The sequence below is a fragment of the Drosophila elegans genome, unplaced genomic scaffold (assembly GCF_018152505.1).
Source record: "Drosophila elegans isolate 14027-0461.03 unplaced genomic scaffold, ASM1815250v1 contig_149, whole genome shotgun sequence".
NCBI lineage: Eukaryota > Metazoa > Arthropoda > Insecta > Diptera > Drosophilidae > Drosophila > Drosophila elegans.
This window is the reverse complement of record NW_024545513.1, coordinates 1,724,001-1,742,078: the sequence shown is the minus strand read 5'-3', so window position 1 is coordinate 1,742,078 and position 18,078 is coordinate 1,724,001. Positions and strand designations below refer to the sequence as shown.

Sequence of the window (18,078 nt, the reverse complement as noted above, 5' to 3'; positions counted from 1 at the left end):
ACAATGGCATTGCCTGGACAATTTCAAAGCCGAATGGGAAAATACGGGGGCGAAAGGAGAAAGGAATTGTTGTTTGTCACCGCTGCCTTTGCTGGCGAGCGAGAGCAATATTCATAAATTTTTGAAATAAATGTTTACAGACACTTTGCACGATTTTGCTTATTTTGTTTTTTTTTTCACTTTTATTTTTTTTTTATATTTTTTTCCCCTTTTGTTGTTACGCAACGCACTTGATGCAGATGAGATATATCCCTGAATGGCGCGAAAATGGCTGCGTGTGTGTGTGTGTTAGTCTAGCTCATCTGCATAGGTGAGTGTGTTTTGCGAGGATGGCACATAGTTCATTTACTTATTCATGCCCCTTCATTTGCATCGAATGCGTGGCCGTATACGCAAGAGTTTCCTCAATTTTCCCTCCTTTCACAGCTGTCACCTCGAATCGCAATCGGTTATCGGTCGACAGTTCCGCAGCTCGTCATCAAATTAAGTCGTCAACTTGCCACATTGCTGGCTTGAGTTTTGCCTTTCGTATTTGTCAAAGAAAAGCTGCTTTAGCAATGGTAACTATTAATATTTTAACATTAACTTTTAATTCATTACACTTCAAATTGCTTTAAATAAATTTTCATTTAGTCTTTAAATTATATTTTCTTAGGGCACTTTTTCAGTGTTACAGAAATAAATAAAATATTTCATTTGTTTAAAAAGCTATTTATGGTGGGTTTATAAAAAAGAACAACAGAAATTGCCAGTGACAAACGCTAATTAAATTATTTATTAAATCTTTAAAGAAAGCTGCTTTAGGAATACATTTTTTTAAAATCTGACAACCTACAACTTATAGAAAAACTTTATCTGCCCTGTTTTTTATTAATTAAAAATGTTAAATGTTATTATTTTTACTCCATCTAGTCCGCTTTTAGTTTAATTTAGTTTAGTTCTCAATTCTCATTCTAAAATGAGCTTGGCTCCATTAACACTTATTGTACTTGGTCTAATCTCTCTGTTTTTTTTCCTGAAAATAGAGATTAACTCTTTGACTTTTCCTGGAAATGGAGATATGTGGATAGTGAGCTAGTGAGTGGCAAAGCTCAAAGGGAATTTCCGGGCGAGTCCTGTGCATATTTCATAGGGATTGCACACCAAACGCAGCGCAGCATCAATTTAACACTTTCCTTCCATGGCTAGCACTAAAAATAAAAATATAAACTAGGGGAAGCAGGAATATCAAGCTGCTGTAATAAAATATTTACAAAAAATAAAAGTGCCGGACAGCAAAGTGAGCGCTCTTGTTAAAGGAAGTAGTAGAAAGAGACGGGTCTACTTGCCCAAGAAAGAGACAGGGCGATGTGGTGCGGGGAAAGGGAGTGAAAGAGAGAGGGGGAATCAATGTTCAAGTGGACTGAGCTGCATAAGTGCATCCGTTGAGCACTGCTCCTCGAACATTTTTTAGCTGATTCGTTTATGCTATTTACCCGACTTCCACTGCCAAGTGCACAATTTTGTACCACTTTTGATACCCCGTAATGGTGCTGTAAATGGGAAAGTTGTGACCAATATATTAACTCAAATTTTAAAGATTATGTAGAATTACAAAATTGTATTTCATATATTTAATAAAAATATTGAAATATTACAATTACAATATACAATAATCAATAAATTTAATACTTTTTTTTTTAATCGGAATAGGTGACTTAAGCTTATGTTATATATCTTATGTTATATATCTTTACCCGCATTACTGAAAATTTATGAATTACTAACGAATGTTTTTAACATCAACACTTTTGAAAAGTCGAGATGGGATAGAAAAAAACTCGAATTTTAGTTTAATTTTATTAAATCAGAAATTAATTAAATGTTTTTATTTATATTTTAATAATTTCACCATTCGTAGTACTGGGTAACAAAAAGTCTTATAAGCCCTAAGTTTATTCATGCCTTTTGCCCAAAAAGTGGGCGGAACTAATTCGATTAGTTGAAGGAGTCCGAAGGGCTGCTGGAAATGCAATCCATTTGTAGCCTACTTTTTCGGGCGGCCTCATTATATGTAACATGGTAACATTTACATTGGGTAGCATTTTCCTTGATGGAAAACCTAAAACTTGATTTGTGGAGGCCACACTTGATTTGTAGCCGCTTTTTGTATGATTTTTTTTTTTTTGATAATCTCTGGTTCGCTTTAACCACCCGAATTTCCCGTATGCCCTTCTTACTTTTGGCCAGATTCTTTTATGGGCTTTAAGTGGCCATTAGTTTTCATTTACAAATGTTTTTTTGTTCGTGTATAGATATATAGCGTGTATATATTTGTATGGTTAGCCCGCAGTTATTTGCTTAACTTCAAACAAAAGTCTGTCTGCAACGACACCAATTACCCGTCCAGATAAATGTGTGTAGTAGTTTGGGCTTAATTTGCCGTGCTGTATATTCGCTCCTTTTTTTTTTTTTTTTTTGGTACGCCTGGCCCTTTTTTTAATTACACAATGTGTGTGTGGCTGAGGGTCCTTGTGTGGTTGGCCAAATATTTTACGCTTGATGTGGCAGCAACAAAGGCAATAACTAGGCCCAAAAATCGGCAACAAAGTCGGCATGAAATGGAGAAAAATGGCAATGGAAATCATGTGAGATAGGGCACATTTTTTTGCTAAATTAAATACATTTACTAGCAGCTTTTATTTGTTTTCATATTGCAAGTATAATTATTACACTTTTATTGACTGGAAAACAAGAGAAATTGTTCTTTTTATTTAGTTAGTTTTTGTGCTTTGCCAATATATATTTTAAATACATTTACTAGTTATTTTCAGCTTTTGTTTGTTTTCAGTTTACAATTATAACTATTACATTTTTATTGACTGAAAAACCAGACAAAATTTTCATTTTATTCAGTTAGTTTTTGTGCTTTGCTTGTTGCTGTTTTAATCCACATCATTAATAACCTGTTTATTAAATGTTTCTCAAATTAAGCAGCCTTTTCTTTTTGTACACATTTTTCACTCTTCTCTCTTGTGCTTAAAATAGTGTAATCGAGTAGTGTTCTTCTTCATCTTAAGTATAAGTGCTCTTAAGTTCAGAGCCTGCTTAGACTACTGAGATTTTTTATTTTTGTTGAGGAATAAATCTCATGGATAATTTACTTAAATTAATGAATAAAATGAATTGTTTTGTAACCTAATTTTGTTCATTGTTACCTTAACATTAAGATAAATTAAAAGAAAAGTTTTTCTATGCCTTAAATCTATGTTTAAGAGCACTTTAAATTATTATGAGCGATGATGTATGTGCCTTGTATCATTTCTACCGAAATTGCATATTTAAAGATTATATTATATATTCTATAGTCAGTTTATTTTAGAATTTTTATTCAATTTAAGCTTTTTTCAGTGCTCTAAATGAAAGGTCTTTTCATTGCACCCAAGGCTGGGACCTTGATTATTTGCGACCTCGAAATTCAACACCAGCAGCTTTTTTGCTCCTTTTTTGGCACTCATTAAGCTGAGAGGGCGTGACACACCCCTCAATGGGATCAACTTTTATGTGATTGTGATTTTTTAATTGCTTCGTTTGGCAACTTGGGAGGAGAGAAAGACAAAAAGGATTAAATTGTCATGCATGCAGAAGATAATCAGCTTATTACAATTCGTTTTTCAGAGTGCGTTTCGTTTCGTTTTCGTTTTGGTTTTATGTTGTTTCCGCACACAATGGTCTAAATTGATTTTAACCCCCTAAAGCATCCCAAAAGGGGGCGTGCCCGCCTTCCGCCCACAATCAAGGCTGTGCAAATATCAACTTGCAACTTGTTTGCTCGAAACTTTCAATGTGAACATTGCATACTTATGGCAGGCGCATTGATTGGCTCTATCCCTCCCTTCCCCACCCATTCCGCCCCCCTCTCGTGGGAAAAGCAATTTCCATTGGGGCTACAATTGCAGTATGTTCAACTCTCGCCGGGCCTATGCCGCGTATACTTGATACACACTACTTGCACACACCACCACTTATCAAGTATACGCCGCCGGGGCATAGGGAAATCGTAGTATTTTCAAGAAAACCAGAAAAGTCACACCTTTCATAGGTATTAGAAACGTTTTTTTCCTCGCAGAAAAACTCTATCAAAGCAGAAGTAGTTCAAAAAAGGGTACTTACTAGTTTGTAATACTTGAGTATTTATTTTCTTAGATCTATAAACAACATGACCTGAAAGTAGATAATAAAGATAAGTCTATGGCATATATTTTATAAAAAACTACTTGATACTCACTAGTGGTAAACAACACTTATCAAGTATACGCCGCATTGGCTTTGAGTGAGAGGTGGGGCCTTAAAATAGAAATCCTTATACTTTTCAGCAAAATAGGTTTTGGATATGTAAGAACATAACTATTTAAAAAAGGTCTCAAAAATGTATACTAAACTATTTAAATACTTACACTCAAACACTCAAATCTCATAAATATACTACAAATTACGAATTATAAATTACAAATAGCAAACAATTATATTTTATTATAACCCTTGATTTGTCGTTTTGTCAATTTTCTTGGGCGTAATTTTAAAGGAATTATTTTAATATAAATGAAGATACAACTGAAGTTTTAAATTGTCTATACTCCATTTTATTTGTGTGTAAGACGAGACTGAGACTGCAAATTTGTTCGGCCAAGTGACAAGTGGCAATAGACGAAAACATCCTGCCTAATGGTTCTAAATTTGCAGTTCGCCTTTGTTCCCCGGAGACTATTGCTTTCCCCCGATCCCCCACTTCGCCCGCCCTCGTTGCTCCTGCGCCATCCGGTGCATCCCATTGTCCACTTTCTCCTTTGGTCGCCAGCTAAACGAATTTTATGACTAGGCTTCCGGTTTCTGCCATTTCTCTTTTTTTTTGTCAACCAACTTTTGAGAGAAATAACAGAAAAAAATGAAAGAAACTGGAATTAAGAAGAATAATGAACTGCTTAGCGCAACTTACTAAGCTCGGGAAATCATATAATAGGATTATAAACTTTTTACACAAAAGAAATATCCATTGACCACGTTGAGTAACACCATTAAAGTGTTTTTAAAGGACAATTTTCTTTTAATATGGAAAATTGTTTTTTTATGACACATAATAACTAATAAATGAGTGAACAAAATATTTATCTTTTTCAAAACTATGCCCGTTTTTTATAAAGTTTAAATTTATTTGATTTATTGTAATAAATTTATTTCTGTTTTAACTCGTCTTGTGTATAAAAATTCCATTTTGTTGGTTCTGGAATATTTTAATTTTCAGCATTATAGTTGAATTTAATGGTTTTGAAGCTTAATATAAAGTTATATTTCAATGATTCTGGAATTTTTGTAATTCTTCTTTATTTTAATGGCTTAAAAGTGTAAGCGATGCATGTTCTTTTGTAGCTTCATTTTGTTTCAAAAGGCGACTAAAAGTAGTTCAAATTCCTGGCTTTTCAAGTGCTTCGCCAGCTGGGACTCCTCGTTTTTATTGCCCGTGGGATCATTACTCCCGTGGTGGTCGAACTAAAAATTGGCAAAAAATATATTGAGTGTCTTGTGGAAGCATCTGCGGTGGGGTTTGGATGATTTATAGACTGCACATAGCTCTCTTTTTCAGGTCAAAAGGGGCCACATCGATGCACCGCTGGACCCAAAAAAAACCTAGAAAAAAAACCCAACATATATAAGGAAAACAGGAAGGCAAAGTAAAAGGAAGCGGCCGACAGGCAGTCGGGAAAATGGGAAAAACGGAAAAATGGGGAAACAAAAAATCGCACTGGGGCAACAATATTTTCACTGCATCCCCCAATGCAGGCAAAACAATCAAAGTGTGTGTGTGTGTGTGTGTGTTGGCCAACTTGGGTGTGGCCGGAGAACTAAGGCTTTAAAACTTTACTAAACGCTGAGAAATGCGAAATTAAAGAGCTGGAACAAATCAGTTTATCCCTTGCATGGAAAAACAATTAGAAAAATTAAGTGTGATGATAAACTTTAATGTGCTAAGCTCAAAAAAAGTTCGAATTAAAAAAAAGTAATATAACAAGTTTGCAAGGAACAAATTCATTGTTGATTTGTAAAATAAATTGTTTTTTTTTTATAAAAAAATATTAAGAAACTAAACCAATTTAACGAATAGACTTTTTAAAACCTAAAAACAATATATGTGATGTTTTTTAACCGATAAAAATGGATTTATCGGTTCTTAAAGGTAAATAAATATCAGATATTATTCAATGGATACATTAAATACATTATACCAAAGAAAATTGCACATATTTCAGATTTTATTTTCCTAGAATTAACTGCAATTTTCAGACGATTATATATAATTCACGTGCGGTGAAGGTCCTGTTTCCGTTTCCTGCCCGTTGGCGTTTCCATTATGATTTCTATTATTCGCAAGCTTGGCACAAAAATGGCGCTGAAAATGAAATGAAATAAAGATTCAGCTTAGGACAATGATGATGATCATGATGATGATGGGTGAAGATGATGATGATGATGATGGGTGATGTTGGGACGTTAGGGACCCGCACATCTGGCGTATTTATGGGCGTGGTGTGTGGGCGAGGCCATAAAGCGCACATGGCCCCCAGGAGTAAGTGGTCAGCTCGGAACCTCGGATACTCGAATACACAGATATAAAAATTGTAAAAGTATAAATAAATATCTTGCTATTAAATGCAAAATTTTTTTTCACAATATTAAATTCAATTCCTTTTTTCAATTGCATAATTTAGTATTTAAATTGTTGTGGAAATTAGATCTAAATAAGGTATAAACACCTCGGAAAGAACACTGATAAAAAAAATGGAAAGGTTTAAATTAAATCTTGCTATTTAACCCAAGGTTGTAAATTTTATGTTTAAATGAAAAATAATAAAATAATAAATTTTAAATTAATACATATAAAATGGCATTGTTTTACCAGTGTAATGAAAGCGAGGAGTCTGACAGGTGATGAGTTCTGAAGGACGTGGCGGTGGCATTGGGCGATGGGCGATGGGGGGTGTCCATATCCTTAACCCATAACTACTCCGGTTATGAAGTTTCGCATCGGGGACCCCGCTGTCAATTAATGACCCATTTGGACAGCCAAGGGTTAAGGCTTCGCACGGTTGTGTGTCTTTCTATTTAAGGAATTGCTTCTGCTACACACACACAGGGTTAAGGGTCAACAAATTGCTATATCCAGTATTTAATTTGGCTCAGTTTCAGGCTGCCAAAAAGGCACAACATGTTTAAAACTACTAAAAAAAAATTAAAGAAAGCTGGTAAAAGTTTATATAATTTTAAAATTTGTAGATTTACACTTCAAATATTGTTTTTGACTTTAGAACTGTAATTTCATTAAATGTTCATTTCATTCTTTCATATTTGCACAGCAAAAACTTATAAATATATATATTTTAGATGATATATAGCTTTGAGAAGCAAACAAAGGATTTAATACGAAATTAAATATTTGGTTGCTAAAAAAAACTATTAAAAAATCGAAGAATTAAAGTGCTGGGTTCTTGAGCTGTTTTTTTTTCCCGGAATACGCAGTGCCCTCTGACTTGGCCATCTGCCCTCTTAAGCCCTGTGTGTTACAAGTGTCGAGAAGTGTGTGCACTTCAAGCTTTCTGAGGGGGTTCTGGCCCTTTGTTCGCCTCCTTTTGCTTCCATTACCCGTGGCCAGGACACTCGTCAGCACTTCGTTGCCAGTTGTCCGCCTCCTTAACGCCGCTCTTCAGAACTTCAGAAAGGACTAAAGGCAGTGGACAGAAAAGAAGTTACAGATGAAATGATCAATTTGACATTTCATAGGGGAAACAGCTTGTAATCCAGTGCGGTTACCTTCAATATTAAATTAAACAACTAACATCAAGGGAAAGGTAGTAATAATATTCATACTCCCAAAATTTAAAACTAATTTAAAACTAAACTAAATTTCATAAAATGTACAGCGGTAAAAAAGTGTTAATCCCAAATATTTTGTAGTCAAATTGAATATTATTTGCTTTCATCCATTGCGGTTTGAGTTATTTTATATACAAAAATATTATAATTTTTAATTGTTTTGAGTTTGACTATATTCGGACTTGATTTTAATATCTTAAAATTTAATTTAAATTTAAACAGTATTTAAATTAAATAAAATGCATTTAAATCAAATAGAAACTTTTTTAAATATACACATTTTTTAAAATTCAATCATGCAGTATAATTATTATTATGATTTAATATATAATTTAAATATTATACTTACAATTTGTTAAGTGTAAATTTCTCAAAAAATAAAACCAAAAAACGTTTTTATTTGTGTAATATGTAAGTAAAATGGTTTTGCAAATGTTAGCATTTTATTACTTTTAATAAATCTCAAAGGTCGAAGGTTAAATGTGTAAGTGTACTGAAATATAAGAAAATAAGCTTTATTATTTAAACAACAACTGAATATTACTTACTTTGTGGCTTCTTTGATTTAAGCCGAAATATTCAGCAGCAAAGTAACCACCGAAATTGAGCAACTGCAATTTCGTCTGCTTTTCTCCAATTAGAAGAATCTCAAGGCGAAATTCTCAGTGAATTTCTGTGTTTTCTTTGGTATTGTTTGTCTGTGTGCGAGTGCGCGTGTGTAAGTGTGTGTAATTGTGTTTGTGTGTGGGTGAGGTTGTGAATCGCCAAAAGGCAATCCCCAGCCCAGTTCTGTTTGCCTTTTCCTTTCAACTGCTCGCTCTCTAATTGAATATGCATATTTAGCTGTCAGTCATTTTGATTGCGTAACAAACCGAAATGAAATGAAACATGAAGCCCCAACAGAGGGTGGTGGGGGCGGGTTATAGTCTGCCCCCCCCCCACTCCCCCCTGGAAACTGTGACCTTCAGCACACCCATCCGCCCATTCAACCTTCTTGCACCCAAAATAACCTCAGTCTAAACGCTTTGCATTTGAGTGGCTTGACGACAAATCATTTTCATCATCTGATGATGATCATCATTGGTCGAATTTCAATATTTTGGGGATGCATCAATAACCACAAGTGCACTGAGGAAAAAAATAGCAGAATTTAATTAAAAATTTAAAAAGGAATACTCTAAAAGTTAATTAACAAGCTACTAGTTTTTCAAGATTTAATTAAGCAATAAAATTACAATTGTTTTAAAAATATATTTAATTAAATTTGCTTTGTTTTTGAAATGTATGTTAACTGAAAGTTATTCGTATATGAATATTTTATGTATACCCTTAAATATTTTTTTAATAATTCAAATTTCTATTTTAAATAAAACATAAAAGATTTTAAAAACCAAAGTTTTTTAAGAGAAAGTAAACGATTTTGAAATGGAAACTGCTTGGTTTTTGAATGAAAGAAAAAATATAATTTAAGCATTTTTAACTTATGATTTATAAGGGAACTTTAATGAACTGTTTTAAAAAATGAATTTACTTAGTCTTAAAATTAAAGTAAGCTAATTTAATAGCCTTTAGAGCAAATTAATTTTGAAAATAAAACAAATATATGTTCTTAACGTTGATATAACTTTAGAGATGTCTTTTTTTGCTCCCAGTGCAGTGGTTATAAAATGTTCAATAACAATAACTGAGCACTCTCTTGGCATATGCCAATTAACTGGGATAATTGAGTTGAGCATTTCTGCAGCATACATTTTGGATCAGTAGGCAATTGACAGTTGATAATGCATTTTAATTGCTGAAATATAGATGGATTGCCCCGATTGCTGGATAGCTGAAGGATGGATGATTATGTAATCGCAACTTCATTTAATCAAGAGAACCTCAATTTGTGGGCGGGCAAAAGACAACCAATTATGGAAAACCAACAGAATAGAAAACTAATTGATGCATTAGCAGTTAATTAAGAGGTCGGTAATTGCCAAGATTGGTTATGAAAGGATTAACATATTTTGGGGTTAATTTGATATTTCAAATTTGATAATTTCCTAAAGGCTAAAATTTATGCGCACTCCTTTTAATATTCCTCCAGCGACCCGCAATTATTTAAACTAATTTATTTATTAGGCAAAACTCATTGTGTAAAAGAGCGACAGACTTGCAGTTAATTGAAATGACAATTTTCAGTTCAATTTATGTAGAAATCCCCCTACATTTTGGTAGCTGTTGCTGTAATTATAATTGGCAATTTGCAAATTCAATTGACCGCAATTATGCTGGCATCCACCGAAAAATCGCCATGAATAATGCAACGAAAATTGAATTGCGTATTCATTCAATTACTATACAGAGTGCGGATATAAGCCAAAGGAGCAGGGTAATCGATGTGAATCTCAAACAGAATAATCCAAAAAACTCATTCCTCGCCATGACGACTGCCAATAAAATTCTAATTTCAAGCAATTAATTTAAATACACGTTTGGCAACATTACAAACGAAATGGAGTGCTTGTAATCTTATTACTTAATTGCCACTTGAGTGTTGAATTTTTGGGGAGTGGGCAAAGCTGAGCGGAAAAAGGGGTGAAAAGTGTTCAATTTGCACAAAGATCTGTTTTATCCAGCTGGAATTCCTGGGCAAGTAATCAACTTAAAAGATATATTCATTCTCCACCGGAGCTCTGGGAATCCGATTATTGTGGGATACTGGGTGGCATTTTTTCAACAATTTGTTGACTTTGTTATCTGCTGCATTGCATTGCCACTAGTTAGAAAGTTATTAAGGTGATTGGATTACAGGGTGTGATTGAGTAGGAAAAAGATTAAATTACTACTCTCGGTACATCAATATTTAGATTTATTTACTGTATACACAAAAGAAAAGTGAAAGTTTAGTTTTAATAAATGCGTTTTGGAAATAATAACTAAAATATAAAAACTAAAGTATAAGTATTGTTTCTATACTTAATATTTTAAACCCTATACTTGATAGTTTAATTTCTATAGCGAAGAGTCTAAAACTAGTCAGCCTTATTTTTTAGCCACATTAGTTTTATTTTGATACTTTTACTGTTATTAATTTAAAAATCATTTTAAATTTTTTAAATTTAAATTTTAAATTTTTCATACCCAAGGTTTAAAGTTAATGTAATAAAAGTTTAGTTTCTATGTTTTGTGTGTATGTCTAGATATATACCAATTATTAGGAGAAATAAGAGTTTTGACTTGAAATATTATTAAATTAGCATATAAAATGCCAAAATTGTATCGAATTTATTAAAGTTTACTTGCAATTTTTAAGTACTTTTTTTTACTTTATATTTAAGTAATGACCAAACATTTAAAATGACAAAATTTTTATTAAATGTAATATAGTTTACTTGCAATTGAAGGCAATCTAGCATTTGGTATACAGCTCATAGATAAGTAAGCCATAACAATACAAGTTATCTTAGTGATATCAATGTTGACTTTAAAGTATTTGTTGATTGGCAACAATTTTAAGTAAGTGAGATATAAATAAATAAATTAATAAAAAAAATATTGAGAGAAGTGTAATGATATATGTCAGAGTTGGCTTAGGTTTTAAGCAGATTATTTGGACAGCTCAAGAGTACGAAATTGTTTGGAAAATGTGGAAAAGTGGGTGCAACAGTCACGAGTGTAACACCTCTGGGCCGAACCCTTTAATCCGTTTAGAGCCGGCTACATGCACATGCATACAACATAAATAATTGAGTTATCCCTCGGTGTTTGTCGTTCTCATTTTTTTTGGTTCGACAACATGACAAATTTATCCTAAAGTTAATTCCCTCACTCAGAACAGAAGCCCCGCGCCTGTGGCTGCTGACCCCTTTGCCCTGTCTCATGAACTTTGGCCTAAAAGTACAACTGGTGTCAAAAAAATAGGTCAGGGAATTTTTGTTGTACTATTATTGAATTATTTAAATAACTACAATACTTTTCTTCGGCATTTGCTTTATTAAGCCATAAACTGTTTGTTGATATATACTATGTTTTACAAAAGGAAACCTTTATTTATACTTTTATTTATAAGGTTATTAAATTTAACTTACTTTTTGTTTCTATTTATAACCAATAAATTCTTTAAATTTAATTAAAAAAACTAAAAATGTTGGTTCTAAAAATGTTTAGTTAGGAAACTTAAAAAAGGTGTAATTAGAGCAAATACTTCAAAGCATACCCTGGATATTAATTTATATTTAGTGCTATTTTTTGTCGTCTGCTGTATTTTTGTGTGTGTCAGTTGGGATGTTGTTCATTTTGTTGGCGATGTCCTCGGTTGGGCGCAATTCGTATACATATTGATGAATATGTATAAATAAATTTCTATTGATTTTTCATTATTTATATTTAATAATAAACAAAGCAATCAGCGTTCCTCTCGCTCGCACTGCTTTGAACAACCTGGCTGGTTTTTTTCCGAAAGTGTTGACACACACCTTAGTTTGAAATTGAGTCGTTGGAGCACATTGATTGAGTTGCTTTCATATATATATATATATATATATATATATATATATATATATATATATATATAAATATATATAAATATATATATCTTTTTTTTGGCTGATACACAGGGCTTGGAGATAATTTCTGCTTTGTTGCGCAGCTGAAAACATTTTAAATTTCCCCCACAGGATTTTATAAGCGTTGCTGGCATTCTTTTTTTTCCCCACCGCCGTGTTTGCGCTAAAAATAATTAAATTCAATTGCAATTCAGTTAACGCGGGACAGCCACAAAAAAAATAAGCAAAATGGTGATAGAAAATTCAAAATGTCTGCCCCTACCATCGAGCACCGCCCCTTCCCTTCCCTTCCCTTCCCTTTTTTTTTTTTTTTTTTTTTTTTTTGGCGAGAAGGAAAAATATTGAAAATTTATTTATAGCCAAATACGCTACACTGCACCTGTGTGTGTGTCTCTGTGCGTGTATGTGTGTGTCTGTGTTTGTGTGGACACAACAGATGTTTGCTGGTGTAAGAGTGTGCGCCTGTTTGTGTGTGTGTGTGTGTGTGTGTGTGTGTGTGTGTGTGTGTGTGCATAGTCGGGTGTAAAAATGATTGAGTGTTTGAACTCAACTTTTGTGTCGTTGGCATCGCCGTCATCAGTGGCTGTGGAATATAAAATGGGGAAACAGCACCCTTAAAAACACCACCCCAAAATAAAAACCAACCCAAAAAGTCAGCAATTTTAATTTTCTTAGTCTACAGCAAATTTTCGCAAAGTTTCTTCATAGTTTCGCAATCAGCTGTGCCCACTGTTCTTAATTTGTTTATTTTTACAAACAGTTTTTGTCGTCTGTCAACACAGCACTCAAAGTGTATTTCAACTTCGACTCACTTTCCCTCTTTATATATATTTTATCGCTTTTGTTGCTAACTCTGTTGGGGCTCTTGATTTGTTTGGATTCATTTTCTACCTACCGCGTTTCTGGTGAAACCAATGTAACCTGACAACACAGAGACAAATTGTATTCAATATCGATTTAGATTTAGTTTTTTGTTGAACTAATTTGATTAAAATTAGATAAAATATCAACAGCTGCCCCCTACATCATTTTGGTCCTTCGAGCCGGATACAAAAATATTCTTCCCAATAAAGAGTATTTTCAAACTGTTCAAAATTGATTGTTTTGAATACATTTTTTTTTAATAAGGTATTTTAAATCGATTTAATTTCAATTTAACCGATTTTGGCCAAGTTTATCTTGTTAAAGCAATAGGGACATCGCTTGATTTTTTGGTTTTAGACATAAAATCCCTGCCTTGGTGACTTGGTCTATTAATCAAATAATAATAAAGGCTTTATTTTAAAGAGTTGCTAGGACATGAAATGTCCTTATTTTTGCCTCGTCTTGGCTGTATATTTAGAAACACAAGCACATAAGGATTCGTTGCACAGGATCTCATTATTTACGGATTCATTTGGGAATGTATTTTAACGACCCCATATCTCCACTACATCCTTGATTCCATAGCCTCTTTCAGATGTAAATTTAAGAGTGGCACCTTTCGATCCAGGACCGCCACTGGCGAGTACTACAGTTGCTCCATGGCTTTTCTTTTTGTCGGTAACACGAATGGCCGTAATGGTTAAAGCGTTCAGATTCTCCTGTTTAATCACACATATTATTATTTTTAATATAATTAATATCATATAATATTATATTTACCGACTGCTTGAACACATATTTCTTGGTCTGCACAAGACCAACGAAGAATGCCTTCGAAACCGTATCCTTGGCCAATTTGTAGTCATTGGCACCAATCTCGCCCCAAAGATAGTCATTTCCTGCCAAAGCTGGCAAAACGTATGCGGCAAGCGCGAACAAAATAATTGTGGGATATTTCATGTTTGATAACTATTTCGCAATGACGAAGACACCAAACTGATTTGGAAAACAATTCTTACCCACCTTTTTATTGCGAAGCATGATATCTACAAGTACTTACTTAATGAAAAAAATGATATTGCGTCGAACTAATTAATCAGTTAAGTCTCTTTATCTTGTCCAAACTGTCTGTTCCGGTTTTCACGTAAAAACGCGTAACATTGTCTACCTGTTCTAGCTTTGATAATCCACATTATTGTTGGAAAAGACACGTTTATGATGATAAAAAAGATTAACAAAGAGCATACGTGTTTATATAAATTCATAAAACAAATATTAATGTGGTTGTTGTTAATAAGCAATATATTTTTAAAATTTAATATTTTTGATTTCTTCAAATCAAATTTCTTCAAAGAAATTTTAGGTAAGAGATTTTATTTTTTTTCTTTGTTTTAACAATATTTATATACATTTTTATTCTTTTATTGTTTGTGTTATTATTAGAATTTGACTTTTTAACTTCCTTATGATTTTTTAAATATACAAAATTGTATTTATTACGAAATTTTGGGTAATAGACTTTAATATTTATCTTTGCTTTGACTATATTTTTTTAGTACACATTTTCTCGCAGTGTTCTTCAGCATGATGGCTACGGTTTTAAATTGTATTTAAGGTGGCTTCGACTCCGGCGGCTTTATCTACTTTGGCTGCCACTTCTCCTTTATCTACCTTCGCTTTTGTTGTTGTAACACAGGAAAATTACCAGCGACAAGCTTCGAACTTGGTCCAAAGGGCCGGGGGGCGGGTGGTACAGAGGCAGGGGCAGAGGGAGGGAAAAGTCTACGGGGGCAGTGTCAACAGTTTTCCCTCCGGCCGAACGAACCGCCTTCGGGCATGTTTGTTTGTATGCACTTCAATAAAAACTTAGCATACGCTTCACTTCACTTCACTTCACTTGCCACACGCACGGTCACCAACACATACACATGTGTACAGGGGAGGTCAAAAAATATTAGCTAAATTTGTATAAAGTTAAGTTTTTGAACGTGCTTAGGATATGGTTTAATGCATATAACAAATTCGTGCAATACAAATTTCCAATTTAGTGACATTCACAGCTAATGAATCTTATTTTTCCCGAATATTTGCCGTTAAAAAAAAAAATTCAAATTAACATTTAAGAAATAAATTTTTATGTCAAAACTCTGCGAAGTAATAATCAAAAAGTAGAATGTCATACATCATTGAATTGATCATAACATTTCCAACCAAATGATATTCACAGCTAACATTTTTCAACCCCTTACCCAAAGTTTAAAAATGAGTCATAAAATACATTTTCAAAAAGCGCTTTTTAAAGAATCGGGTTTGGTATCAAAACAAAATTAATTTTTCTCAATCGATCGGGGATAGATAGATAAAAACAGTTTTTAGTATCAAAACCCTTGGATGTAATGGGTAAAAGTTGCAGTGTCATAAACCGTTAAATTCGTCATAAAATTGACAAATAAAACTTTTAAGTGAAGTGAAGTGAATTTTTTAAAATCATTAAGATTGCCATAACATTTTCGGACTTCTCCCTATGCGTACTGCTATTATTTTGGCCGCTGCTGTGCATATGCACACCTGTAACGCCCCCTGGCGGCAGCTACACGAAAGCATTGCTTTGTATCATTTCCCCTTGGCGAAGCATTTTTCGATTATATGTTTCCTTTGCTTTTTGGCTCGTTTTTCAATCTAAATGTCAGCACATGTGCGTGTGTGTGTGTGTCAAAATGGCTGCCAGCTGTGAGTGGGTGCGTGTGTGCGTGCGTGATTGTGCATGTGTGTGTACAATTTTTGTTTGTGTGTGAGTGCGCGTGTCGTGGCAAATTACTCGAGTGAAGTGCGCACTTCAAGAATGGAATAGCCAGAGCAACCGACAAGGCCCCCCAAAAAATAAAAAAAACACAAAACTTCATCCTTGCCAGCCTCCGAATATCCGGCCACACCCCCCGCACCCTTCGGAATGAGTGCGTGTGTGTGTGGGTGGGTGCGAGAACGAATTTCCTTTTTAATTTGCTTAACGCAACTTTCCCAAGTCTCGTTACGTTATTGTTCATTCATGTCCCAGCCAACTGCAACTGCTGGCTCAAAAAAAAAAAAAAATGAAATAAGATTCCAAAAAGAAAAATATATACCTTAAGAAATACCCTTTTTAAATACTTCATTATTTTGTGGCACTATTTGGTACTGAAAATTAGAAAAACAATTAACTTTCATTTGAAGATTAAATAGGTTAAAGTTTAAGTCTAAAAATATAAGAGAAATTATTTTAAAATAATATTTTATGAAAGATCATTTATCAATTATAAATTGATTATAATTGAATTCTTAAAATGTTAAAAGATTCATAGTAATCTTTTACATCTTTGGGCATTGATAAATTGCTTTCTTTATACATTTCTCTTTTTAAAATTTAAATAGAAGTTATATACCATATAACTCTTTGCTACCCTTCAACATTTGGCTGTTAACGTGTGCATATAAAAATGAGAAATGGAAACTTTGAAGCTGAAAATTATGGAAGCATAACAATAGCAACAACAATTCATATCAAAACGAACATTAAGAGAAAACAAGAAAGAACTCAAACTTTCTCAGCCTGATGTTTATATACTCTTGCAGTTACTACACAAAAAAAGCAACACAATAAAACTAGTGCATTACGAGTTACAAGTTTAATAACAATGAAAATATAGTGGACTGATTTTTCCAGTGTCAGCTATTTGTGCGATTGTAATGAAATTCAAAAGGCCTTACTTAAACTTTATTACTGTATTAAAGTGTATTTAAATTAAATGTATTTATATTTATTATATTCAAAAACAAAAAAGCTGTGCCACATCTTGCATTTCATTATCTTTGGCGATGTAAAATTAAGTCCTTCACTATGTTGCAAAATTTTGACTGAAAAATATTATACTCTTGGGAAGTGTGTTTAAAGAGAAAGAAAAAAGAAAAAATGTAAGAAAAAATTTCTTTTAATATTGTTTGCAGCTGTTCCTTTTGTTTCAAAATCATTTATTTTCTCTTACAAGCTTTTATATTTCGTTCTCTAGTACTTGTTCATTTTTTGAAATTTTCGAGTTAGGGTTTTAAGTTTTTCAACAATAAATAATTCTTAAGCAATTTTTAAACAAGTTACATTTTTATTGTTGAATTTTACCTAGGCATATAAGGGGCATTTAATAAACATTTTATTAATTAAAAACTTTTATAGACTAACAATCTTAGAAGTAATTCATTATTTTACAAAATACTCACTTGGCTGTTTTTAGGAAAACCTTCAGTTTATTTTCTTTTTATTTATTCCTAAGTTTGTGTCTTTTTCTCCCGCTCTACCCATATAATTTTATATTCGTATTCCTATTAGCTAATTGTCAAGTAGTCGAATGAATCCACTCAGTCCACACATTTAATATGCATTTTTAACCATTTTGGGCGACATCAAAGGCAACGAACTCGAAGGTCGGAGCTTGGGCAACCTGCTTATCCTTTTCCCCCCTTTTCCCTCCCTTTCCACTCACTTCCTGCCGCAGGATGCGAAAGTCGAAGGTCCTCATCCGCATTTACATGGCCCGTAATGCGATACGCTTCCAATTGATGAACAATATTATTATGCATGGATATTTTTCACAAAACTGCGTCATTTATTTGCCAACGTTAATTTAATCATCTAGCTAAAAATAGGTATTTAAATGAATTACTCTCTAAGTTGATGGTCATTGTTTGTGTGACATGCAGCTTATAAATGAATAGCAAACCCAAACAAAAA

General features: G+C 33.2%; 2 protein-coding genes across 2 annotated transcripts in view; one reads left to right on the top strand and one right to left on the bottom strand.

The window, feature by feature from the left end:
- The window catches only part of LOC108137296, a 58,147-nt gene that overhangs the window by 6,319 nt on the left and 33,750 nt on the right, over positions 1 to 18,078 (top strand). The gene's annotated exons all lie outside the window — the stretch shown is intronic.
- On the bottom strand, positions 13,735 to 14,316 carry LOC108137298. The gene is made up of 2 exons (XM_017258919.2): positions 14,100 to 14,316; positions 13,735 to 14,038 (listed from the first exon to the last, which is right to left on the bottom strand). Exons 1-2 carry the CDS (start codon positions 14,277 to 14,279, stop codon positions 13,865 to 13,867), a joined length of 354 nt encoding a protein of 117 aa, XP_017114408.1. The 5' UTR covers positions 14,280 to 14,316; the 3' UTR covers positions 13,735 to 13,864.